Source organism: Phlebotomus argentipes, unplaced genomic scaffold (assembly GCF_947086385.1).
Source record: "Phlebotomus argentipes unplaced genomic scaffold, Phlebotomus argentipes genome assembly contig_2, whole genome shotgun sequence".
Taxonomy (NCBI): Eukaryota; Metazoa; Arthropoda; class Insecta; order Diptera; family Psychodidae; genus Phlebotomus; species Phlebotomus argentipes.
Window position 1 is genome coordinate 5,676,176 of NW_026776162.1, and position 23,707 is coordinate 5,699,882.

The window sequence follows — 23,707 nt, forward strand, 5'->3', positions numbered from 1 at the left end:
GGAAAATCACACTTTTCCTGCGTGACGAAGGGATGGTGAATGCCAGGAAATTGAATTTCCTAATCGACTTTGTAGTACGCGTATAAGTTCAGAATGTAAATAGGGAATTGATAGGTTTAGCACTTTGGGACAAGATGGCGGAGATACTAACACTTGTAAATACTTCTCCACAATAAAAGAGTTAAAACACAACAGTGGCGACGAAGGAGAACTGGAAAAAACAGAAGGAAAAGGTGAAGAAAATGTCCGAGAACAATAAGAAGAAGAAGGACGCGAAGAAGGAGATGGAGATTGTAGAGAAAAGCGAGGAGAAAAATATCAGGCAAGTGTCTCTGCATTCTTCGATTGAAAAGTTTGTCCCAGAGAAGGGGAAATGGAAGCGTTGGGTGAAAAGACTCGAGACGACGTTCAAGCTTTTCGCCATAACTGAAGAAGAAGAGAAGAAGAATAACATCCTCCATTACATGGGATTGGAGGCGTATGACAAACTGAGTGATGAAGTGTTGCCACAAGAGCCCGAAGATCTGGCCTACGATACAATTGTCGCAAAGTTGGAGAAATACTTTGACCCGAAACCAGTGGTGGCGGCAGAATGCTTTAAGTTTCACACCAGGATGCAGCACGAGTGTGAGACAGTCACGGAATACATGGGAGAACTGAAGAAGTTAGCGAAATACTGCGGTTTTGGGTGTAGTGTTTGCGGACATTTGAGCAACACTCTGATGAACCAGTTCATCGTGGGAGTGAAGAATCGAGCCATACGAAATAGACTCATGGAAACGCATGATCTCACCATGGAGAAGGCTCTGGACGTCGCTACGGCCATGGAAGCATCGGACAAGTCTAGCAACGTCATTGCGGGGGCCGTGACAAAGCCGGCCGAGATTGAAGTCGAAGTGAAGAAGCTGGAGAAGACGGAAGATGATGTCTGCAAGGTCTCCAGTGGCGGAGCGCGTCGACCGCAAGAGAGACAGGAGAAACCTTCGGGTTCGGGATGCTGCTATCGCTGCGGATTGGCCACTCACTATGCCAACAGCTGCTTTCACGCCAAGACAGTCTGTAGGCAGTGTGGCAAAACTGGACATCTGCAGAGAGTCTGCAAGCAAGCCGGGAAGAAGAAGACGGATGACAAAGCACCGCAGGGATCGCAGGAGGTTCATGGCATCGAGGGAATATTCACCGTGGAGGAAGATCACGTGGAGAAGGTACTTATTGATGTTAAAGTAAATGAACAATTGTTACAATTTGAGATGGATAGCGGTTCGGCGATCTCTATTGCGGGTATCGAGTTTAGAGATAAACACTTTCCACATGTTCCGATTTCAGAAACACAGAGGAAATTTGTAGGCTATGGTGGAAAGGGCATTGGCGTCCTGGGTTTCATCCGAATCTCTCCAGTAGTTGGAGGAAGAGTGCTCAAGGATGTAAACTTGTACTTATCTGAAGAATCTTCAAGGCGCCCGCTTCTCGGGCGGGAGTGGATTAAAAAGATGGATTGGATTGATTGGAATGTCATTTTGGAATTGAATCAGACTGAAGAAAGTGTTGCAAGGAGTAAAATTTTCGAAATGACTGAGAAATTGAAGAGGTATTATGCTAAAGTGTTTGACAAGTCTCGAGGCAAAATTGAAGGGATACAGGCTGAGTTAAGATTAAAAGATAATGCCAAGCCAGTGTTCATTAAGGAGCGAAGTGTTGCTTTCAGTAAGAAGAAGGCTGTTGAGAAAGAAATACAGAAACTCGTGGATGATGGAGTTCTGAGGAAAGTGAATCAAAGTAACTGGGCTACTCCTGTAGTTGCGATTTTCAAACCATCAGGAGGTGTAAGATTGTGTGGGGATTACAGTGTGACTCTAAACCCTGAGTTGGTTATAGATCAACACCCATTGCCGACTATTGATGAATTGTTCGCTGACATGGCTGGGGGAGAAAAATTCACAAAGTTGGATCTTTCTCAGGCTTATTTGCAGTTAGAGGTCAGGGAATCTGATAGGGAGTTGCTAACTCTTAGCACTCATTTGGGATTGTATGAGCCAACACGTTTGATGTACGGCGTGGCTTCGGCAGTGGCGGTGTGGCAGCGGTTGATGGAAAATGAACTGAAGGACATTCCGGGAGTAAAAGTGTTTGTGGATGATATTAAAATCACAGGTCCTGACGATCAAACTCACTGGGAGAGGGTGAGGGAAGTGTTGAAAAGGCTACAAGAGCGTAACATGCGAGTGAACTTGGATAAATGCGAATTTTTTCAAGACAACATTATTTACTGCGGATATGTGATCGATAAAGACGGGATTCACAAGCACAAGGAGAAGGTGGAGGCTTTGGAGAAAATGCCTAGACCGACAGACAAAGACGAAGTACATGCGTATCTGGGGTTTGTGAACTACTACGGGAGGTTTTTCGAACATCTCAGCACCGTGTTGGATCCAATTTACAAGCTCTTACAGACTGGGGTGCCTTTTAAGTGGACTAAGGAATGTGAAAGGGCATGGTGTACCGTGAAGCGAGAAATGCTGTCGGACAAATTTTTGGATCATTACAATCCTCAGTTGCCGCTACGATTGGCTACGGACGCTAGTCCAGTGGGGGTGGGGGCTTGTATAAGTCAGCTGCATTCGGATGGGGCAGAGAAGCCAGTACAATACGCATCGAGATCGTTGACTAAGACGCAGAGAAACTACTCACAAATGGATCGGGAAGCTTACGGGATAGTGTTTGGGCTAAAAAAATTCTATCCGTATCTGTTTGGCAGGAGATTTACGCTGATCACGGACAACAAGGCGTTATACCACATATTCAATCCTAAAAAGGGGATTCCTCAGTATACAGCGATGAGATTGCAACATTATGGTGCATTCCTCCAAGGATTTGACTTTGATATTGAGTTCCGGAAATCGGAGGAACATGGGAACGTGGATTGCATTTCACGATTGCCTCTCAAGGAAACCTCTGGGTATGAAATGGATGAGGTAGATGCCATCCAAGTGCATCTCATGGAGAGATTCCCAGTAACTTTCGCCGAGATAAAGACTGAGACGGGGAACGATACTGACGTGACGAGACTTATTGAGGCATTGAAGACAGGGAAGGTGGTTCCAAAAGAACAGCGATTTGGGATTGATCAAACTGAATTTGGACTACAACAGGAGTGTTTGGTGAAAGGGATGAGGGTTTACATTCCTGCAACATTACGAAATCGAGTGTTGAGCGAATTACATGAAGGGCATTTTGGGATGTCGCGAATGAAGGCTTTGGCGAGGAACTTTTGCTGGTGGTCTGGGATCGACCAAGAGATAGAAGAGAAGGCTCGAAATTGTTCACAATGTCAATTGAGGAAGGCTGATCCTGTGCAGGATAAGTCTCACATTTGGGAAGAAGAGAAAGAGGCTTTCGAGAGGGTTCATGTGGATTATGCGGGGCCTGTACAAGGGAAATATTTATTGATTCTCGTGGATGCCTATTCTAAGTGGCCGGAAGTGAAAGTTTGTGGAAACATGTCCACTGATACGACGATCAAGAAGTTGAGAGAGATTTTTTCCACACATGGGCTACCTAAAGTGTTGGTGAGCGATCAGGGCCGTCAATTTATGAGTCAGGAGTTTGAAGTGTTCTGCAAAATGAATGGGATCATTCATAAGACGGGGAGTCCTTATCATCCAGCTACGAATGGGCAGGCAGAACGGTTCGTACGGACTTTTAAGGAAAAATTGGAGATTTTGAAGGATGTTGAAAGTCAGGACCTGGAGAGAAAATTGTGCAATTTGCTAGTGATTTATCGGTCCACTCCACACGCTGCTACTGGAGTCACGCCGAGCTGCCGGCTAATGAACAGGGAAATTAGAACACGGCTGGGTTTAATGCTGCCTACTGAGGAAGTAAAAACACGAACGGTGGCGGTAACACCAGTCAAGAGGGCATTCGACGTGGGTGACAGAGTAGCGGCGAGGAATTATGTACGAGGTACGAAGTGGAGATTTGGTCGAATCTTAAATAGATTGGGGAAGGTTCATTATGTGATCAAATTGGATGATTCACGAATTTGGAAGAGACATATAAATCAGCTGCGTAAAGTGGGCGAACTTGTTGAAGAATCAAGTTCTGGAGAAAGTTCGATTGATGAAGATCAAAGGTTTTGGGCAGTCGAGGAAGACCGAAGTGACATTCCACATCCTGAAAATGAGAGTGAAGTAAGAGATGAGAATTCTAATGATTCTTCAAATTCCCTTGAGGGCTTTTCTCTGTACTCTGGTCGGGGAGAGGATGAAATTCCGGATGGTGTGTTGACCGGGTGTCGTAGAACTTGTAGAATACGGAGGCCGCCAAACCGACTAAATCTATAAATTGCAGTTTTTAATAATCCGCCAAGTTAAAGTTTAAGTTTAGATAAGATGTAAATAGTTTTCTAATTTAAGGGGGGGAGATTGTAGTACGCGTATAAGTTCAGAATGTAAATAGGGAATTGATAGGTTTAGCACTTTGGGACAAGATGGCGGAGATACTAACACTTGTAAATACTTCTCCACAATAAAAGAGTTAAAACACAACAGACTTCATGTGATATTTATCAGGTTTCTTCGCATGTCATCTGATGTCCACAGCAAATCTCATGAGAGGAATTATATGAATTATCCTGAAATTTGATTGTGATTTTGTGGGAAAATGCAAGTGATTTGCCATTCCAACTGCATTTGTCTCAATCCCCACAATAAAATGATCCTTTCATCCCATAAATATACTTCCCATAACATTATTCACTCGATGATTAATTGCAAATGCTTCACTGAATGACAAGCACTTCTGTGGCATTTTATTTCGACACAATACAAGCAGTAGAGAGTTGAATATTGTGGGTGTTCATTGAACACTGTTCAGTGATAAACGAAGCATTAAAATTGTGGGAAAAGTGATAAGCCCAATCCCTCGTTTGGTTAATGGATAAAATAACAGAGAAAAGAACCCTCGCCCCATCAAATGAAAACAACCAGCAAATTGAGAAATAAAAAGAAATCCAGGGAGAGCAGTATATTTGTAAACACTTGCTTAAAGAGTGTTTCAAGTGAAATCTTCCCCTATTATTTCGCCCGTCTCGGGTGTGTTTTTCGTGAAGAAATGCCAAGGGGACTTTTTGCCATGGAACATACTTGTAGACATCCCTCGGAATAGGATTTACTTCACCTTGCGATTCCTTGAAAACGAGAGCCAAAGATATAATTTTTTTCCCCAAGTGCCACTGAAAATATCGTGATATTCAATTGGCAGTGAAAAACACAAGAAAAATTCCACCCCTTTGCTGGTGTTTCACTCACCAAAAGACACGCAACTGCTCATGCAACCATTGGGTGAGTGTTGGGTGACGAGAGGCTCTTCTTGTCGACATTGAATGGCTTGAACACAACGAATGTTCGCATTGAATCACTAATAAATGATTCAAGCTCTCCGTTCTTATTGTCTGTGGCAAGTTATTGTGGGTCTCATGTAATGATCTCGTTGAATTCTATACATTATAGAGATATGTACAACATGCTTATATTTGTGATTTTCACAATTCCCATTAGAAGAACGCTCCAAAAGAGTTTTACGACCTTTTCCACAATATTTCCCCAGATCCAATTTGAGCTGGTCAGTCTTAAGTGATTGGATATTCTACAATTTTTTTCCCTATCACGGTCAAGTGTAATTTCACGTGACAGAGAATTGATTTATACGACTTATGCTTCACAATAACACCCACAACATTCCAATAATATCCCAATTAGTGGTGTAAATTATTATGTTCCTAAATTTATCCGTCTATTTGTGGTTTGTTTGCGATTTCTCCTACTGGTCACCATATAATTCCGTCGAAATGGAAAATAATGGTAATTCATCAGGGCGAGACATTCAATTGGGTGTTTTTTTTCCACCCTTCCTTCTGTTCGGGTGAATTGCATGTATATTTCACGGGAGTTTTCGTCCCTGGAATCCGGCAAAAGGGGTTTTTCTTGGTGCGTTCTTTCAAATGCGTCACACTCGAATGCGTTCCTGAATAGTATATGAACTTTTTAGGGGTTGCCAACCCTCTCTGCTCACCTCCGCGCCCCGTTGGTATGATGCAACGAGTGTGACTATGGTGAGGATTTTTTGTTAGTGAATATGCATCGAACACTGTCCGCAGAGTGGTGAAGGGATTTCCTAGCATTCTTTCCAAACAAGTTTACTGTAGGGCGAAATTTGGCGGGTATTTTTCAGTGGGAACTTTTCACGTGAAATCGCATGTAAAACAAGAAAATCCGAAGATATTGAGAATGGCTTGAAGTCAGTTATCGTCAGGAGAAGAGATTCAATTATCTCATCAATTGAGAGATTGTTTGCTTGTTCTTGACCTGTCAAAGATCTCTACAGGCTTTAGAATATCCTTTCTTATCTTTCAAACCTTTCCGATCGCAGGGAAATATTGAGGCCTATGGCGCGAAGGGCTGGGAACCCTCGCGACCGACATGTGAATATGAATGCGAGGCGAAAGAGGAACAGCGAGAGAAGGACCCCAATATCGCACGTGTTGGGCAAAGAGTCGCGTGCCGAAAAGGCGTTTCCAGCTGCGTGTGATGCTTTCCCTGATGGGGTGCGCAAGCGCCTCTGCCATTGGATGAGGGGAGTCGAGAGTCCGCGAGTGTTTCAGCCACTGGAAGTGCCTGGGGAATCCCATAAATACCAACATTCCCAGCACTTGCACACTCATTCACTCCTCATTTCTCGCCGTGGCGGCATCGGCTCTGTGTTTTTTCGTCTATATATAGTGATTTTTTGAGAGAGTTTGCTTTTCCGGTTGTGTTGATTGACCATATTTTCTTTTTGCCACCTTTTTTGCTGTTCTGTGCGGGCATCGCGAGAGAGAGAAGGAGTCGAGGAGTTGTCGATGTGAGAATTATGAGATGGAATCTCAACAGTTTTTGCCATTTCGGCAACTCGTCACTGGTGGTCTCCTGACCACGGTGGCGGACTTGCCGGTGAGCATGAAGCGTCAGTACACAGTGCTCACGGAGACGCCGCTGGACTTGTCGGTGCGTCCGAGTTTGGATGCCATCACGCCGCCCAGCACTCCGTCGCCGCCGAAGAAGCGCTACCGCGAGAGTGAGGTGAAGGTGGAGATTAAGGCGGAGGCCGCGGAGGCTCCGCAAAGGACGCCCAGCAGCAAGGGCAAGTCCGTGGGGCGCGCCGACAAGCGGACGAAGGCGGTGAGGAAGCTGAAGTTCGACGAGGACACGTCGTCGCCTGTGTCGGGCACGATAATCCGGCCGCTGGAGGAGATCGACGAGAACGGGGAGGACCAGATCGGCGACATCGATCCGCAGTACAACATCGTGGAGGTGACGGAGGAGGCCAAGGCGGAAATTGCCGCCATCCCCAATGTGATTGGCGCGTATCGGTGTCGCCTGTGCCGCAATGAGTTCGAGGATGCCTTCGGATTGGCGCGGCACCGGTGCTCGTGCATCGTTCTGTTGGAGTACCGGTGCCCCGAGTGTGGGAAGCGCTTCAACTGTCCGGCCAATTTGGCGTCGCACAGGCGCTGGCACAAGCCCAAGGAGCAGCTGGTGTCGCGGCGCCAGGAGAGCGGTGAGTCGGAGCACCAATTCCCGTGCTCGGAGTGTGGCAAGTTCTTCAAGAGGATGGCCTACCTGCGAAAGCACATGGCCACGCACAAGAAGGACAAGGTGGAGTCACACAGCAGTAGTGACTCATGCAGTGATCCACCGCGCGGCGCCGAACAGAACATCACGGAGATGATTTTCCGCTACTCCATGCGCACGCCGTCCACCACGTCGTCATCTGAGCGCTCGACGCCTTCGCCCAGGATGCAGATCATCGACGATGCCTTCACGGAGGAGGAGAATCTGGCCGCCGCGGCTCTGGCGCACCTCCGCAACGGGCCGTCCGTGATCCGCCACACAACGGCACTCGTGGTGTGACAAGTCTCAAAGTATAGCATTTAAGGTGTAAATAGATTCTCACGGGAATCACGCAAAAGATGGGAATTCTAGTCAAACGAAGAAACTTAGTTATCACGTAATTTATGCCATATCAATAAGTGAAACCTAATTTTTCCTTAAAACTCACAAGAAAGCGCGAGCGCTTCTCAATTAACTTATATTTTCCTTTTCCCTCATCGCGAAGTGTTTTTTTGTGTTGAGCACAGTGTTGTTAAGGATAAAGCCACAAAGGATTGCCTTGTGAAGACGATTCAGTTGATTACATTAAATCTTTACTGGATTTTTGGTTTTGAGAAATATAATTTATTTGTGCACATTTATTTTTAAAAAATTAATTTAGAAATTTTATCACGAACTTTTCTTTCATTGAAAATCATAAACTTGGCAATGAAGAAGCAGGCTTGAGGATTAGAATTGCAATTTGTAAAATTGTGTGCCATTGTCTGTCATTTTCATGAGTTTTCTTTTTTATTTCACACTAAATCGAATTGAAAGGAATATTAGATGTAGTATTGTGTAAAAATTGAAATCTGTGCCTCTGGATTAAGTTTTAAAAGTATAATCATAAGTGGTACAAATCAATTAAAAAAAGAAAACGAAAGAGTCAAAAGGCGTTCGAAAACAATGTTTAGAAGAGGATCAAACTCATTTTAAGTGGCAAAAGAAGCGATAAATCTTCATCTTCACATTCACAATCATATCACAAATTGATTATATGTATAAAAAAAACCTATGAAAAGACGAAAGAGAGAACTTTGTAAAATTATTTTTGTACTTAAAGAGAGACGTTTGAGTAATATTCTAGTCGATAGATTTTCTTAATATTTATTGCGAACGAGTTTTGCGCACAACCTATAAATTTTATACATTTTAATTCTATCTGAAGAATTTTGCAAATTTATCTAATAAATTATGTACATTCAATGTGATATTAAATCGTAAGATTTCACGCGAACAAAGAAACAACCAAGAATAGGATTAAGGGTTCTTTTTTTTATTTTTCCGAAAATGAAGAGCAACCAAAATGTAGGGATAAACATTAGTTTTGTAATTCTTATTCTATGCTTCAGAAATAAATACAAACATTTTTTCATACAATTTCACCGTGGAAAGTCTATTTTACTCGCAAATACAATTGCAGCGGACGTGAGAGGAATTTTCCGCAGGCGCAATTTCCACCCCCGGGAAAATTATATGAGCCAACTGTTGAGGAGCAATTGCGACACTTGAGCTTCCCTCGTGTCCACTCAGACGACTCGAATTCCTGCACGAAGACAAGAAGAGGTCTTCAGCTATTGTCCTGCGTTTCATTTTTGCCGCAATTCTTGCACTTCAAGTGCTGTTGCTTTGGAGACACAATTTTCTCTTGAGTCACGGAAAAACTATTAAAAGAGAAGCGCGAACTTCAATTTCTCTGCCACGATGAAAAATGCTCGTCAGTCTGCATTTGGAAGTCTCCTCGACAACTAAACGAGTGGTTTTTTCTCAGCAGTAAGTGCATTTATTAAAATTCACAATTTCTGCATATTCTCTGTGATAAAAGTGGATTTTTATTGCAATCCTAAATTCCTGAAGCATTTGAAATGCCAGCAAATTTCACCAAAATGTTTTAGAAGCACTGCAAGTGGTTCGAGTCTCTGGTTTCACATGTGAAGCGAAGCGAGTGTGAATGTGAATTCCCACAAAGAGCAGCTGTTTACCTTATTTTACGTTAACATCTCATGCAGTATTAGAAAAATCACACTCAATTGCTAGATAAGTTGCCCTGTGAACAGTCTGTGATCAAAAGTTCATCGTTGAAGTGATAATTTGATGGAAAACCACGATTAAACTTCTTGTCTTATTTGTAAACAAAAGGGGCTGTCCAGTGAGTGAAAGAGACGAAGCTAAAAACCGGGAAACTGAGCAACAATGGTCCGGTATTTACCGATTGGAGAAATTGGCGCGTATTTGACTTTGAATTTCATCTTCCTCTCTTACTCATCGTACCGCGTTTTCACCTACAGTGATCGTAAGTATGCTTGAGATGGGCGTAAAGTCGCTTTTAATACTACCGCGCGTGATTTTCTTTGCAGAAATCTACAAAGAGAGTGAAGATTATGGCTTCAGCGAGGGCTGGAGCATCTTCGGGAGGCCAAAAGATGACATGGACTACGAGTGGCATATTTGGCGGAAATTCCTCATTGATCACGCCTTCTTGTACATCATTCACCTTCTCTTGAGTCAAATCGTGAGGATTTTCACACGAAAACCTTCTCCTTTTTGCTACGCTGCGATCTCAATTATCTTCATCTTCACGCGATACGGAAGCGGCGTGACGATGGTTTTCCTCGGCAGTGCCTTAATCTTCTACAGCCTCTCACAGAGTGTGTCTAAGAGTGTCTTCTGGATAGTCAGCGTGGTGTTTCTCATGCTGCTGAATGCCTTCAAGACGCTCACAGTCTACAATTTCATCACGGAACAGTTGGAATTTGCAGAGAATGAAACTTTCGAGATCTACATAGCTTTCGCGTGGAATCTGCTGAGATGCATCAGCTTCGGGATTGACTGCATTGAGAATCGTGCAACTGGGCGGGATAAGGATGAGTTGTACTCGCTGAAAGCCTTCCTTGGATATGTCTTCTACTTTCCCACGCTGCATCTTGGGCCAACGATAGTCTATTCGCGATTTAAGAGATCACTAACAGAAGAATACACCGAACTGGACACAGGGAAGATTCTTATCTTCTTCAGGGATATTACAAGAACCATCTTCTGGATGCTCTTCCTGGAAGCTGCTCAGCACTTCTTCTACGTCAACAATCTGCAGACGAATGAGAAGATCGTGGCGCAGTTGGATTCCTGGGCTCTGTACGGCTTTGGCTGTCTCATGGGACAACTCTTCCACATCAAGTACGTGGTGGAGTACGGAATCAGCACTGCCTTCGCCCGACTCGATGGCATTGATCCGCCCAGGAAGCCAAAGTGCATTTACAGAATTCATCTGTACTCTGAGATGTGGAAGAACTTCGATCACGGACTCTATGAGTTCCTCTTTCGCTACATTTATAGCGAACTCAGTGAAAAATCCTCCTCGACAGTCAAAAAGCTGATGGCGAGCTTCGTCACCTTCGTGTTCATCTACTTCTGGCACGGATTCTTCTTCTACATCTCCGTCTGGGCACTGACGAATTACTGCTGCGTCATGGTGGAAACCTTCGCACGGCGACTGTCGAAGACGCCTCAGTATCGCCAATTTATGCAGACGCACTTCAGTGAGAGCTGGGAATACAGATGGAACGCCGCGCTGGGCACAATTCTCCTCATTCCGGCCATCATATCGAATTTCTTCTTCCTGGGCAACTTCAATGTGGGCATAATCTTCATCCGGAGGACCTTTGGCAGCGGATTTCTCCACTATGCGTGCGTCTTCGGTGGCGCAATCTGCATGTTCTTCACGTCTGAGTTCATCAAGCGCCACGAGAAAGAGCGCCAACAGGGAGATTCTGACAAAATGTACATCATGCGTGAAGTCAAGAGATCTGAATAAAGTTTACTGAGAATTCTTTCTCAATTGATTCTTCAGAACATAATCGTCAATTATCATTCGCGATATTGTTGAGACTTCTGTGTTGCGAAGATCAAATTCAAGAAGATTTGTATTACGAGGAATGATTTCTGTGATTTGTTCGCCCAATTCGTGAGTGAATCTGTTGACGGATAAATTCAGTCTCTCAAGTGATTTGCACTCTTCGACGATCTTCAGCAGCATGAAAGACATTGAGTTATCCAGTGAGCAGCAGGACAAGTTCAATCTGGCGAAATGCGACGGGATTAGCAATTAATAGGAATAAAAGGAGCAAAAGAATATGGGAAAGACTCACTCTCTAATCGGGATGTCTTTGAGAATGCCGAAGATTCCAGATGCTCCGTTGGCTTTGATAGGATTCAGTCTCAAGTCCAGTTTCTGGATTTTGCGTCTCTTAATCACAGTTGCGAGATTCAGAATCCCATCGAAAGCTGCCAAAGGTAAGAGAAATTGTCCTGAAATAAAACCTTGAATTCATCAGCAATTTTCTACTCACTCAGAAAATTGTTAGTCAGAATCAATGTGTGGATGTTCGGGAAGGAGTCCGATCCCAGAGCTTCCACGAAAGCCACCAATCCAGCGTCTCCACAGCGACAGTGTGGAAAGGACAGGACTTCGAGGTTGGGACATCCCTTGTCCAGCGCCACAGCCAATTGCTTCAGCATCTGAGCGTCCAATTTGCTGCTGTGCAGTCGGAAGTCCTGCAATTCGAAGCACTTTGCCAGGCCTTCGGACAGCTTCTTGATGTCATTTGCTGAGATGTTTGCACAGCCCAGGAAGAAATTCGTCCCGACGTTCTTCAGATCGAAGGTGAGGTCGATTTTCCGCAACTCCTGCAGATTGGACAGGACAATGTTCAGCGGCACAACGTGATCATTGTGCTCTGACTCTACGGAAGCCATCGAGGGCTGGAGTTGGTTGACAATGAGGTTCTCCACGTGAGGCGCACAGAGCTCCAGCAGCTGCACCAGACGCTCCTCTTCGTAGTCATCGCTCCGGAGATTCTCCAGCTTCTCCGCTAGGTACTTCTCCATGAATACTTTGATCCAGGGCCGATCTCTCGTCTGAGGACAGCATTGTGGCCAGCGAGACATGAAAAAGCGCTCCCAAAAGACATCTTCTTGTATCTTAGCCGATAAATCCGCCACGGGAAAGTCCAGACTCAGAATGTCCAGCAAGTAGTTTCTCTCCACATCGAAGGGCACTTCGGAGTAGACAGGATTGATGGTCCAGCTCTCTGCCAGAGCCTCAATGCTCAGGATCTGCAGCGATTCGGGACTGTTGACGTTCCACTTGAGGTCCAGGGAATTCAGACCGTCCTGAGGTTTGTGTCTCCTGACCACTTTCGGGTCAATGTAGGCCTTCAGGGTGTTCCTGTCCACCGTGTTTGGGTACTTCATGCTTCACACTTTGGCTCTCTTGTGCATAGAAATGCCGCAAGTGAATTGCGAGAAGACTGAGTGAAAATATTCAACTGTTGTTTAATCAATAACTCTTCAACTGAAGGAATTTCTCCACAGTCAAAAAAGAAAAAGTCCAGTGTTTATATTTTTAGTTATTTAGTATATATTATTTATTAATTGCGACATTACATCAATATAACGGGAACCATGAAAGGTATTATGATTTTTATGTATGTTATTACATTTTTTTTCCTCCCTATACCTTCATTTTTGTTAAAATTTTTCTCTTTTGCATTTCTCTTACTCAAAGATTGACGTTTAAATTCTCCATATGAATATCTTTTTTCTTCAGCTTTTTTCCCCTTCACAAGAAATAAACAATAAAACACAAAACTCCATCATTTTTGAAGGACATATGAAAAACAATTCAAGCCCTAATTGCTTTCCATATGTTCTGCCATCTCAATTTCACTCCACATTTCATCACTTTAATATCTAAAATGTTTGATTTAAAGTTCTCTTTTTTTCTCTAATGTAGATTAGATTCGCCCCGATTTCTGGTCTACATTAAATTTTTTTTTCATCACCGAAAATCCCATCAAAATAAACCAATTGATCTTTCTCTCCTTTCTTTGTTCTAAATCAATGGGCTGTGATTTGATGATGATGTTACAACTTTCATGCCATTCTCTCTGGATATTTGAATGTCGAACTTAAGAAATATACAATTCTTCACGATTGTTTCACCACATAATGTTTTTTTTTGTTCTCTTCTGACTTAAAATGTAATGTTTGAAGATTTTTTTCTCTTTAGGTATATTTCTCTCTCTCTCATCTTTAGTATTATGTTAATAGCTACCTAAACAAGTTTTTTTCTTTCTTTCTTTTACTAAAATTACATTAATTTTTTTTTAGCTTTTTTCATCTTTTCTTAAAACACTGACAAACAGGGGTCAAAATCTTACTTCTTCTGGCTGTAATAAGTTTATTATTTTCTCTGTTATCTTACTTTCGACTGTTTTCTATGTTCCTTTATTGAATATTTCATATTATTTTTCCTCCTCCTCCTCATCTTCTCTGCATTATGGTGGGAGTATATTGTTTAGTTCTTAATATTTACTACACTGTACGTTATTTCTCTTTTTGCTATTTCTTTATTTTATATGTTCTGCCATTTTATGTTTCTCTTAATTTATAATTTCCTAAAGGCGGGACTAGAATTTTGGGTGTTTTTCTTTGGGGACAATTGTGCACTTTGCCAAATTGATAGCATTTGATAAAGTCTAGAATAGGTTGTGACTAAAATATATCAATAAACAATACTTTCTGGACATAATAGATGGACGATAAAAATCAAAGTGAGGAGAAATATGAGATCCTTCTTGAGAGAATACAGTGTTTAAATAACAAATAATAATACAAAATATCTTCTCTCTAGATCAATGCCAAATGCCACAATTTAGAGTTTATGGAAAGATCTTAAAAATTGATATTTTTAATCTTCATTCTTAAATTTCATTTTTTTTTGGGGTTTAATCAGCCGTGTTAGAGAAAGTGCCACAATTGTCCCGAAAAGATCACGCGCCCTCGTTCGTGACACGAACGAGGGCGCCGTGATTTTGTTGCTCAATGGACCCCTGCTGAATATTATCCTTCCTTACATTTACTAATATTGTTTAGGATTTCTCCTTATCAAGATCTGCTTGTTTTTTTCATGTTTTACACACACATTAAATTTACAAATAAACTTGTTCTTCACTAATATTTTTTCTTCTTCTTTATCATCTACTCTTCATCATCGCTATATTTTTTTCTTATTTCTCTTTGATTTTAAATTTGACAAACAATTTTTTTTGCAATAATCCATCTGTAATCTCTTTCAATTCCTCATGTTTTCTTTTGTATTTTTTGCATATTTTCCTCTTCTTCTTCTCCATAACACAGACACACGCTAACAATTAATATTAATCCCATCATTTCAACAGTTCTTTTTTCTTTTATAATAATTATAGTTTACATTCTTTGGCTAGTTGAAAGCAAATTTCGTCAAATTCACCTCTCGAATTTGGATTTCATCCACGCGGAAAATCACCACGATTTTCTCCTGTCCACATTTCTTTTTGCATGTTCCAATATGAATTTGATTTGAAAATCTTCCCATTTTTTTTTTTGTTTAATCTTACTAAGTCTAGAGGTAATTTTATATGCTTTCTATTTCTCTGAAATTGCGCTCTTTTTATCTCTTGTTCTGACTTTCTAATTGAATAGTGCGACTCTTCATCATTTTTTTCCTCTGGTTCTCAACACACTTTCAGCAAAGTGTTGTGAGAATTTTGTTAATCTCATTTACTAGCATATGGCCAAAGTCACTGCGCGCTGTTCTAACACTTTATCATTAATCTCATTTACTATAGGATACAATGAGGTGATTTCTCCTCTATTTGGCACTTGAAACTACATTTGCACGGCTCTTCTCGGGCTCTCTTTTCGAGAAAATCATATTCGTCGCTGCAAAGAGACTCCCATTTCCCCACTTGGGCATCTTGGTAGTGGTTATAGTTATTGAGAAATTGTGACAAACTCAACAATACGTAATGAAGTTATACTTGGCAATGGAGTTGATCTATATAATCTTGTTGATTTCACTATGCAAATGTAGTTTCAATCCAATGTAACTCTCTTCGTGTGCTAATTTTTACCACTTGACTGACCAATAAAAATTTGTTGTATTTATTATTTAAATGTAGTAATGCATTTAGTGACACCTTTCTTCTTTTAATGTAATATTTATGAATATATCTCTTACTTTCTTTCTCATCTTCTTTTCTTTTGAATAGAATATTACACCTCAGATTATATCTCATCAACACGAAGCAAAACATTTACACTGATGTATACATATTATATTTAATTTATAGGTATGGGTTTTTTCCTTTTAATCTTAATGTCCCAAATCAACTTCTTCTCATAATTTTGATGTTAGCCATAATCTTCATTTTTATCTATTTTCATCACTATTGACAACACAGTTTTGTTTATTCTTTTTTCTTTTTTGACTTCATGAGAAACGATTCACAATACACAAAAATGATTTCATATTGTTTAAGAATTCCTATGCTTAAATTTCTCCTATATATTTTTTCATTTCTCTATCGTGAATCTCGGAATAATCATAAGGAGAAAGAAAAACTGAGAAGAATTCCACAGCATGAGTTTTAAATATTACAGAGCAAGAAAGATAAAATATGATCAGATATTTTTTTCACTATTATTGCCCAACAAAATTCACTATCGAGATAGAAAAGCATGTTTTTTCCTTCTTCTTTAATATCTGGCACCTTAGACAATAAAAATAGATTTATCTCTTCTAGCATATATGGCCAAAGTCATCGCGCGTTACCATCATGTTTATGATTATTACTTATATTTTATACTCTATTTATGTGGAGTCCAGTGATGCTGCAATGATCAATTCTTCCCTTCTATTTCATATGAAATACTATGATTTACAAATAGGTTCTCTCCTCAGTAGATAGGTAAGAAACAATTCTATAAAATAATTCTTTTTTCACACTGCTTCCATAGTATTCTTCAATAAAATGATCATTGATAGAATCCAAAGAGTTTTTTTTCCCTTTTTTTTTCAACACAATATTCAATTTCTCATATTTTCCTCTTGCATTTCTATCTTCTGCTCACTATATAAAATACTATGTTTTAATGCTACATTTATAAATATTTATCCTCTTTTTTTCCTCATCTTTCATGTAATTGGATTTCATACTTTATAACAAGTTGAATATAAGATAAAACATTGTGCTCAATAATTGTTTTTTCCATCTTCTCTTTTTTTAAAGTTTACTTGTAAATATTCATCTTTCTTTTTTAATCTCATATAAAAAGGGATTCTCATATATATAGATATATTATTCGAAAAAAAGAACTCAAAACCATCTCATAATTCATTGGCACAGAGATTACAATAACAGATCATTCAGTTTAAAAATCATTAATACTAGAAAGTAATAATTTTCTCACAATCCTTACTTTTTTCTCCATTTAATGGGTTTTTTTTCTTCTTCTTCTGTGTCTGTCATCAGTTTCTTTACCCCAAAAAAAAACACAAACATGATTATTTGCTGAGACAAATTTCACTACTATTGAGCACAAAAGATAAGATCTCAATAATAATAATAATGATAATAATAATAATAATACTAAAAGAAAACCAAATAACAACCTGAACAAATCGATATGCAATAGAAGCATTTTCACAAATTGAAATCTTCCTTCCTTCATTCATTGTAAAGCATAAATCCATGATTAAAATACAATTACAGCCTATGTAAAAAAAACAAAAATATACAACAATTCTCTTTAACTACAAATATAGTGACTAGAAAATAAAATATTATCAATATGAGCGCAACAACAGAAAATACTTAATCAATAAATATTTCATCAAGTGCGATAGAAGCGTATACTGAGAAAGATTCCTCGCCTATTGCACAAATAGCACAGGGAGAACCTTTGAAAAATAAAGCAAAATCTTGTGTTATGTCGAGATGTTGCATCTCTTTGATCCTCATTTCTCTTGAAAAATAGCCACCAAACGAAGTAGAAGTAGTCGGTGATGTGCATTTTATGCTAAAATCCAAAGGAAATCATTGTTTTTGTACTTCTTCCTTCATCTTCCTCTTCCTCCTCTAAAACACCTTCAGCAGCTCGGAATAGTAAGCTAATGTATGAGATTTTTGCTCTCTCAAGACCACTCAAAAAATTCGATTGAAGTAATAGACAATAAATATATCAAATATATAGTTAAAGTTTTCTTCTTTTTGTTCTTTCAAAATCTCAATTGTGGGAATTCCAATATTTATATAACGAAAAATCGGAAATGATTTGAGTTTTTTTTCTTCTGTGACAACTTCCAAAGGACAGTAAATCCATTTGTAAATTTATAAGGAAAATCAAGCATAGATTCACATTTTCTGCAGGTCTCAAAGAATAGTGTGAGGATTTTAACTTGAGTGTTTGAGTGAAATCTGAGACTATTTAATGTGTAACGCGTGAAAATTGTAGTTCTTCTTCGCTAACAATTTACAGACAATTTGTCAAAACAACTCAACGCCATGCATAAAAGTGAAATTATTCTCTGAATAAAATGTGTACTTTTATGCTTCTCATCTTTATAGTGAAACTATATAATTTTGGAAATGATATTTGGCCACGTCACAGAATTTTATCTTCGGGTTGTCTCAGTAATTAGTGAAGTTACATTTACCAAAACACCACAAACAATAAAAACAAATCAATCATCATCATTTTCCCACGTTCTGCAGACGAGATTGTGTCCTTTATCAAAAAACACCATGCAATTTCTGATAAAGGATACTTCTCTTTGATCTCTACATTCATTTTCCTCCTTAATAATTTCCTATTTATCTCTTTTCCTTAAATATTTCCTATTACTCCTCTTCATTCCTCAATATTTTCTCTATCAATATTTTTTTTTGTTTTACTTCTCACTGTCTCTTGTGTTTTTTTTCCTCTAATCTAATTGCTTATATTTTGTTGATTTCTTTTTCTTCAAAAAATGTGTTTCTTTTTCACTTTAGTTAGTGGAGATAAAACCAAAAAAAAAAAAAACAAATGACATCATCCTCTTTCCCGACAAAAAGACGACATTCACAATAAAATATGTATCGTTTCACTGAATCCTCTCTCAATCAATAAGGATATAAAATGAATTCACATGAAATTTCCGAAATTCTTACTCCCTTTCTTCTTTTTACCTATTCATGGCATATAACTTTTAAATAAATTTTAACAGTGGTAAGAGGACGACTTAATATGACATTACTCGCACGTCAACATACATTTAATAATTAAAAGATTCACTTTCTTTTCTTTTCCTCCTTTAAAATATGTTTAAAAACTAAACAAAAACCAATTGATTTAGTGAATTTGATTTAGCAAACTCTTCGTTCTGGACCAAAATCCGCATTGACGAATGAGAAACCAGCAAATTCATCTTGATTTATGCAACGAATTGTATCTACTGGAACAGGTGTCAGAACAGGTTCCTCTTTGGTAAATTCGGCATCGAAATTTAATGCGTCCCGTGGACTTCTCTGTGATGATTAAGGGGGGCAGAAAAAAAGCACTTTAGTCGGTCTTTCAGGGGGGAAATAAGAGAGTAAAAGTGACTTACAATTTTAGGCCTGAAGGGGGGTCTCACTTTTCGCACTTCCAACGCATCCCAATCAAGATCCTTGAAAAATGCATGACTTTTTATTTGATTCTCATTTCCTGTGCATCCCAAGCGTCTCGCAGGGTTTTTCGTCATAAAACCTAGGCAAGAGAGTGAGCAAAAGTTAGAAATTTGTGTGATTCATGAGTGAAATTAGTGTTAAACACACACCCTTTAAGATTGACACCGCCTCACGTGATAACCAGACGGGATACAAAACATCATCGTGGAGAATTGATTCGAACAGATCGTCTTCGTTATCAGCTTCGAACGGTGGTTGTCCAGCCATCATCTCGTACATCAGCACGCCAAGGGCCCACCAGTCCACCGACGGCCCATACTCCAGCTCCTGCAGGATCTCCGGCGCAATGTAGTCCGGCGTGCCGCAGAAGGTGGACGTCAGCACGCCGTCCAGGATGCCCTCCTTGCACATGCCAAAGTCCGCCAGCTTGCAGTGGCCCTCCTGGTCCAGTAGAATGTTGTCCAGCTTCAGATCACGATAGATGACACCGTGACGGTGGAGGAATTGCAATGCCAGTGTCACCTCGGCGGCATAGAAGGCGGCGCGACCCTCGTCGAACTTGCGCGCTCGCTGAATCTGGAACATCAGATCACCACCATTCACGTACTCCATGACGAAGAACAGGCGATCGGGCGTCTGAAAGCAGGAATGCAGGGCCGTGAGGAAGGGATGCTTCGCCGCCAGCGCCAGGATGCGCTTCTCCGTCATTGTGCAGTCCACGTCGTCATCCTGAATGATGGCATCCTTCTTCAGCACCTTCACGGCATACACCTCGTCCGTGCCCTTCTTCTCCGCCAGCATCACCTTGCCGAAGCTGCCCTTACCCAGCACCTTGATGAAATTGAAGTCATTGAGGCCCATCTTGCCTCCGGCATCGTGACTGTGATCCGAGTGCTGGTACGCCTCCTTCGCCTTGGCATCCTCCAGGCTCGCCTTGTCCGAGTACGTCTCCGAGTGCACGCCACTGTCGTACGACCTCTCGCTGGCTGTTGAGCTCTCGCCGGGCGCCTGATTGAGATACTTGGACCGCCGCGGCGGCGCCTGCTTGTCTGGCGAAATACCCATCTCATTGAGAATCTCCGCCATCTGTTTCGTGTTGATGCCACAATTGTTCGCCACATTCTTCTGGCACCTCTTGTGCACATTCATGCTGCACACCTCGCACTGCAGCCCCTGCTTGATCAGCCCATACAGCAGCGAGCCGCAGTGGTCGCAGAATGTGAACCGCTTGTAGTTGTGCACGACAAAGCGATGTGGGATGTTCACGTTGAAGCGCTGTCCGGTGCCGTGCGGCAGCTCCTGCTTTCCCTGCTCCAGGCAGAGTGACAGAGAGAGAGAGAGAGAAAAGAAAAGGCGCTAAGTGACATTCTCACACCAAAGATACAAGCACAACAGCTAAACTTCTCTTGGATGGCGCGCGCTATGAATTATTACCAAATTGATTCAATTGATTTTTAGTGGACGTGCAACACACTCACCTCCTCCTTCATCCCTGGGCATTTTGTGACAACAGATCGATGACATCTTTTGTGAACCACACAAGTACAAACTATAAATAGAATTGAGTTATTGGAGTTAATCAGTGTTCATATGCAAAGTGAGATGAATTCACAAATTTAACTCAATTTATCCATCTAATAAATCTTATTATAACTTCATGCTAAAAATAATGTCACTTTTCATGCACTTCTTCTCCCCCACATTCGCCCGCGCGCGCGATGATTTGCACTGGGGGCATTTTAGACATGATTCATGAGTAATGTCTCAGATATGCCCCCACATCGGCAGACGCTCCTTCTCTCTCGCACTCTCTCACTCTCTCTCGCCATCAGAATCCCCGCACCGCCCTCGATTCCTCAACTCAAAACGCATATTAATCACAGCGAGAAGACACACAAACAGAAAAAAAAGAAGAAACGAAGAGCAAAAAGTCATGCCATTTGAGCGCAACTCCATTTTATCATCACTATCAAAACGGATATTATCAATTGAGGGGATGAAATTAAAGAGTGTGTGTAATAAGAAAAGAGGAGAAGGAGGACAGAATGGTAAAAGAAGAAAATGAAACCCAATTTCAACGACAATTGAATTTAACACGAAGATAAATTGCAATTTTCCATACCTTGACATTGATAGCCTTGTTTACCGAGTCCCCTGTGAATTAAAAAATTGTCAAAACGGTGCACATTTTCTCAGGCATTTATAAAACAAAAAGAAGAACGAAGATGCAATGGAAAGGAGTTATTACACCATGTATAAATTGTGTGTGACATACAAGTGAAGAAGGACGAATTGCTGAATTCCCTTTGCCGTGGAATTCACCCGAAAGAAGTGGGCTTATTGTGTGCAATTTGCAAATTTCGCATTGTTATTTGTGAGAGTTTAAATATCAGATGAAAATTAATTGGTTTCCAGAAGTTTTCCTCTAAATGAAAATTGAGAATTACATTTGTGTAAATTCTCTGCATCAGCGCAAAATTCATCTCTTGTCATTAATTACAACTTTACACACTCAATTCGCCATCGTAATGCAATTTGATAATTCACTCTTCGTATGGAAGCAAACTTTCTCGATTGCATCACTCAATAGAGCCTTCTTCTTCTTCAGGGAAAAGTGTGTCCAGGCAAAGGGAATTCCCATATATATAGGATGTTATTCAACACCACACAATGAGAAGTGTTAGGAGATATCATCGAAGAGTCCAATTGTGATGAGTTATTGCAATGGAATTCATGGGCTGTAAACTCCCAAGTGAGTTAGAAGAGAGGTATCACAGGCAATTATTCCCAACTCTGCCACCACTTAAACTCTCCCCCTTTTTCCCCCTTTTCGCCCAGAAGACAATGATGATGCACTTACCAAATGAACTCTCGGCAATGCGAACAAAATGTTGGCTGTCTCAAGAATGTTGCCATGAATTTGTGTCCATTGACTTGGTGGACACGCCTTCGCATGGCCCCGCGTCGTCGATTGAAGCCCGCGCGCTCCTTGAACTCCCGACCTCCGGCCACCGCGGCTACGGGCGCAGCTCCGCTCTGCGAGTTGTTTTGATCTGCCGAGAGAGAGAGAGATGATGGATTAGCCGTGGAAAGTGTGTGAGCATTTGCATCTTGGATCTTACCGTGCCATACTAGATCAATTGTCACGTGAATCTTGCCCTGCGGCTCGAGATCGACCTGCAAAGAGGAGGCGGAGGCGTGAGACAAGTCGCCCAGATACCGTGGCTGCTGAATATCAAGGTCTTGGGAGTGAATTGTGTATGATTCACACCCGCGCGCATTGCAGCCTTTTGGCGCGCCAAAGCGCGGCCTATCTCTATTTGCTAAGTGTACGATTCGGATCTCTCCCGGCCAGCGGAGAGAGACGCCTTATCATCTCGCGAATGTTAATTACTTTCAAAAGCACACAATTAACTGCTTGCGCCGAACAAACAACTGCTATGCAGTATTGTTGCGCGCCGCGGCGGACCACCGCCGGCGGATACTGACCCAAAAGTCCGTCTGATCCTTCTCCCTGTGGGTCAGGTCCTCGAATGGGATGTTGCAGTTGGCCACGAAGTCGTCTGGCGGAATAGCTGCATCGTGAAATACTGTCAAGCTGAGATTCTTGGCGTTGTGCACCTCGTGGACGAAGTACTCGTTCCACACGGGATCGAACGTCTTGGGTTTGGTGGTTGAGTGGTCTGCAAGAAGAGACACAGAGGAGGGCACACAGTGAGTGCAATTTTCTCACGCCAATTTCCATTTCCCCGCGAAAACACCACCCAGTGCCCTCTTTTTCACCTCAAATGGGGCATTTTGCCCACTTTTCCGCCGTCCGCCGTGGCGAAATGGGTGCAAAAAGTGCATTTTTCATCCACAATGTGTGCCAAGGAAAATTGTTGGAAAATCCCCCATACAATTTTCCTGGGGCCGCCATTACTTTTTCAAAGAAAAATGTCAATAGCACGGAGACAGCCTTCGGGAGCTGGCGACTGGGGGCCAGGCGGGGGTGTCTCGACCCCCACATTGCACCACTGGCGGCGCCCTGACCGCCCAGAGGGCCCCATTTGGCCTGCACGGGCGCCTGGGGGGCAATTAAGGGGAGCAACTGGGGAGCCTACCTAAGTGATTTTCATCAACATCTATGGAGACATAAGCGTCGATTTTCTCCACTTCCTTATTCCCAAAGGACATCAAGTGTCGCGTCTGGAAATCCGTCGGCCGTAGACCACATGCCTCACACACTTTTATTTTTATCGTGCCCGTAAACATTTTCACTTCATTTGCAAATTCCACATTATACGCGACTCCGACTCCACTCAAACAATTCGGGACTGAAAGACACGTCCCACCAAATCCAACGTCGGCACTCGGACACCTGGCTGACAATTCCCATGGGCTGGCAGACCCTGTGGGAAAATTCTCCCTTTCGATCGATCCTTTCAGCAGCTCTCCTGCGCTTCCTGGGGCACTTTGGTCGATGGGAAATCGATAACAAGTCTCTAAATC

At 41.6% G+C, this 23,707-nt stretch overlaps 5 protein-coding genes across 7 annotated transcripts; 3 read left to right on the forward strand and 2 right to left on the reverse strand.

The window, feature by feature from the left end:
• Window positions 1–242: 242 nt before the first annotated feature.
• LOC132264974 (uncharacterized protein K02A2.6-like) lies at window positions 243–4,343 on the forward strand. Its single transcript, XM_059765330.1, has one exon. The coding sequence runs from the start codon at window positions 243–245 to the stop codon at window positions 4,341–4,343; it is 4,101 nt and encodes a 1,366-aa protein (XP_059621313.1).
• A 2,089-nt stretch (window positions 4,344–6,432) lies between these two features.
• Window positions 6,433–9,235, forward strand: LOC132264975 (insulinoma-associated protein 1). Its single transcript, XM_059765331.1, has one exon. The coding sequence runs from the start codon at window positions 6,915–6,917 to the stop codon at window positions 7,947–7,949; it is 1,035 nt and encodes a 344-aa protein (XP_059621314.1). The 5' UTR covers window positions 6,433–6,914; the 3' UTR covers window positions 7,950–9,235.
• A 178-nt stretch (window positions 9,236–9,413) lies between these two features.
• Window positions 9,414–11,502, forward strand: LOC132265006 (protein-cysteine N-palmitoyltransferase Rasp). Of its 2 annotated transcripts, XM_059765390.1 has the most exons (3): window positions 9,414–9,461; window positions 9,828–9,981; window positions 10,046–11,502. In XM_059765390.1, the coding sequence occupies exons 2-3, from the start codon at window positions 9,882–9,884 to the stop codon at window positions 11,497–11,499; spliced, it is 1,554 nt and encodes a 517-aa protein (XP_059621373.1). In that variant the 5' UTR covers window positions 9,414–9,461; window positions 9,828–9,881; the 3' UTR covers window positions 11,500–11,502. The 2 variants fall into 2 exon arrangements, with proteins under 2 accessions (XP_059621373.1, XP_059621371.1); XM_059765388.1 differs by lacking the exon at window positions 9,414–9,461 and having other exon boundaries at window positions 9,512–9,981.
• On the reverse strand, window positions 11,503–13,664 carry LOC132264976 (dynein regulatory complex subunit 5). Its single transcript, XM_059765332.1, has 3 exons — window positions 12,035–13,664; window positions 11,834–11,969; window positions 11,503–11,764 (listed from the first exon to the last, which is right to left on the reverse strand). Exons 1-3 carry the CDS (start codon window positions 12,936–12,938, stop codon window positions 11,503–11,505), a joined length of 1,302 nt encoding a protein of 433 aa, XP_059621315.1. The 5' UTR covers window positions 12,939–13,664.
• Window positions 13,665–13,876: 212 nt separating this feature from the next.
• Window positions 13,877–23,538, reverse strand: LOC132265007 (protein kinase C). Of its 2 annotated transcripts, XM_059765392.1 has the most exons (9): window positions 23,320–23,538; window positions 22,706–22,899; window positions 22,339–22,393; window positions 22,077–22,269; window positions 21,339–21,370; window positions 20,695–20,765; window positions 19,366–20,524; window positions 19,156–19,295; window positions 13,877–19,075 (listed from the first exon to the last, which is right to left on the reverse strand). In XM_059765392.1, exons 1-9 carry the CDS (start codon window positions 23,468–23,470, stop codon window positions 18,914–18,916), a joined length of 2,157 nt encoding a protein of 718 aa, XP_059621375.1. In that variant the 5' UTR covers window positions 23,471–23,538; the 3' UTR covers window positions 13,877–18,913. The 2 variants fall into 2 exon arrangements, with proteins under 2 accessions (XP_059621375.1, XP_059621374.1); XM_059765391.1 differs by having other exon boundaries at window positions 22,077–22,393.
• Window positions 23,539–23,707: the final 169 nt, after the last annotated feature.

Excerpts from the sequence above, each read along its gene's own strand:
- LOC132264974 (XM_059765330.1), top strand. The coding sequence starts at position 243 with ATGTCCGAGAACAATAAGAAGAAGAAGGACGCGAAGAAGGAGATGGAG.
- LOC132264975 (XM_059765331.1), top strand. The coding sequence starts at position 6,915 with ATGGAATCTCAACAGTTTTTGCCATTTCGGCAACTCGTCACTGGTGGT.
- LOC132265006 (XM_059765390.1), top strand. The coding sequence starts at position 9,882 with ATGGTCCGGTATTTACCGATTGGAGAAATTGGCGCGTATTTGACTTTG. Across the intron at positions 9,982-10,045 it reads CGTTTTCACCTACAGTGATC|AAATCTACAAAGAGAGTGAA; the intron begins GTAAGTATGCTT and ends TTTTCTTTGCAG.
- LOC132264976 (XM_059765332.1), bottom strand. The coding sequence starts at position 12,938 with ATGAAGTACCCAAACACGGTGGACAGGAACACCCTGAAGGCCTACATT. Across the intron at positions 11,970-12,034 it reads TCTGACTAACAATTTTCTGA|CTTTCGATGGGATTCTGAAT; the intron begins GTGAGTAGAAAA and ends TACCTTTGGCAG. Across the intron at positions 11,765-11,833 it reads AAAGACATCCCGATTAGAGA|ATTGAACTTGTCCTGCTGCT; the intron begins GTGAGTCTTTCC and ends GCATTTCGCCAG.
- LOC132265007 (XM_059765391.1), bottom strand. The coding sequence starts at position 23,470 with ATGTTTACGGGCACGATAAAAATAAAAGTGTGTGAGGCATGTGGTCTA. Across the intron at positions 22,394-22,705 it reads AGGATCAGACGGACTTTTGG|GTCGATCTCGAGCCGCAGGG; the intron begins GTCAGTATCCGC and ends TCCTCTTTGCAG. Across the intron at positions 21,371-22,076 it reads CATTGCCGAGAGTTCATTTG|GGGACTCGGTAAACAAGGCT; the intron begins GTAAGTGCATCA and ends TTTAATTCACAG.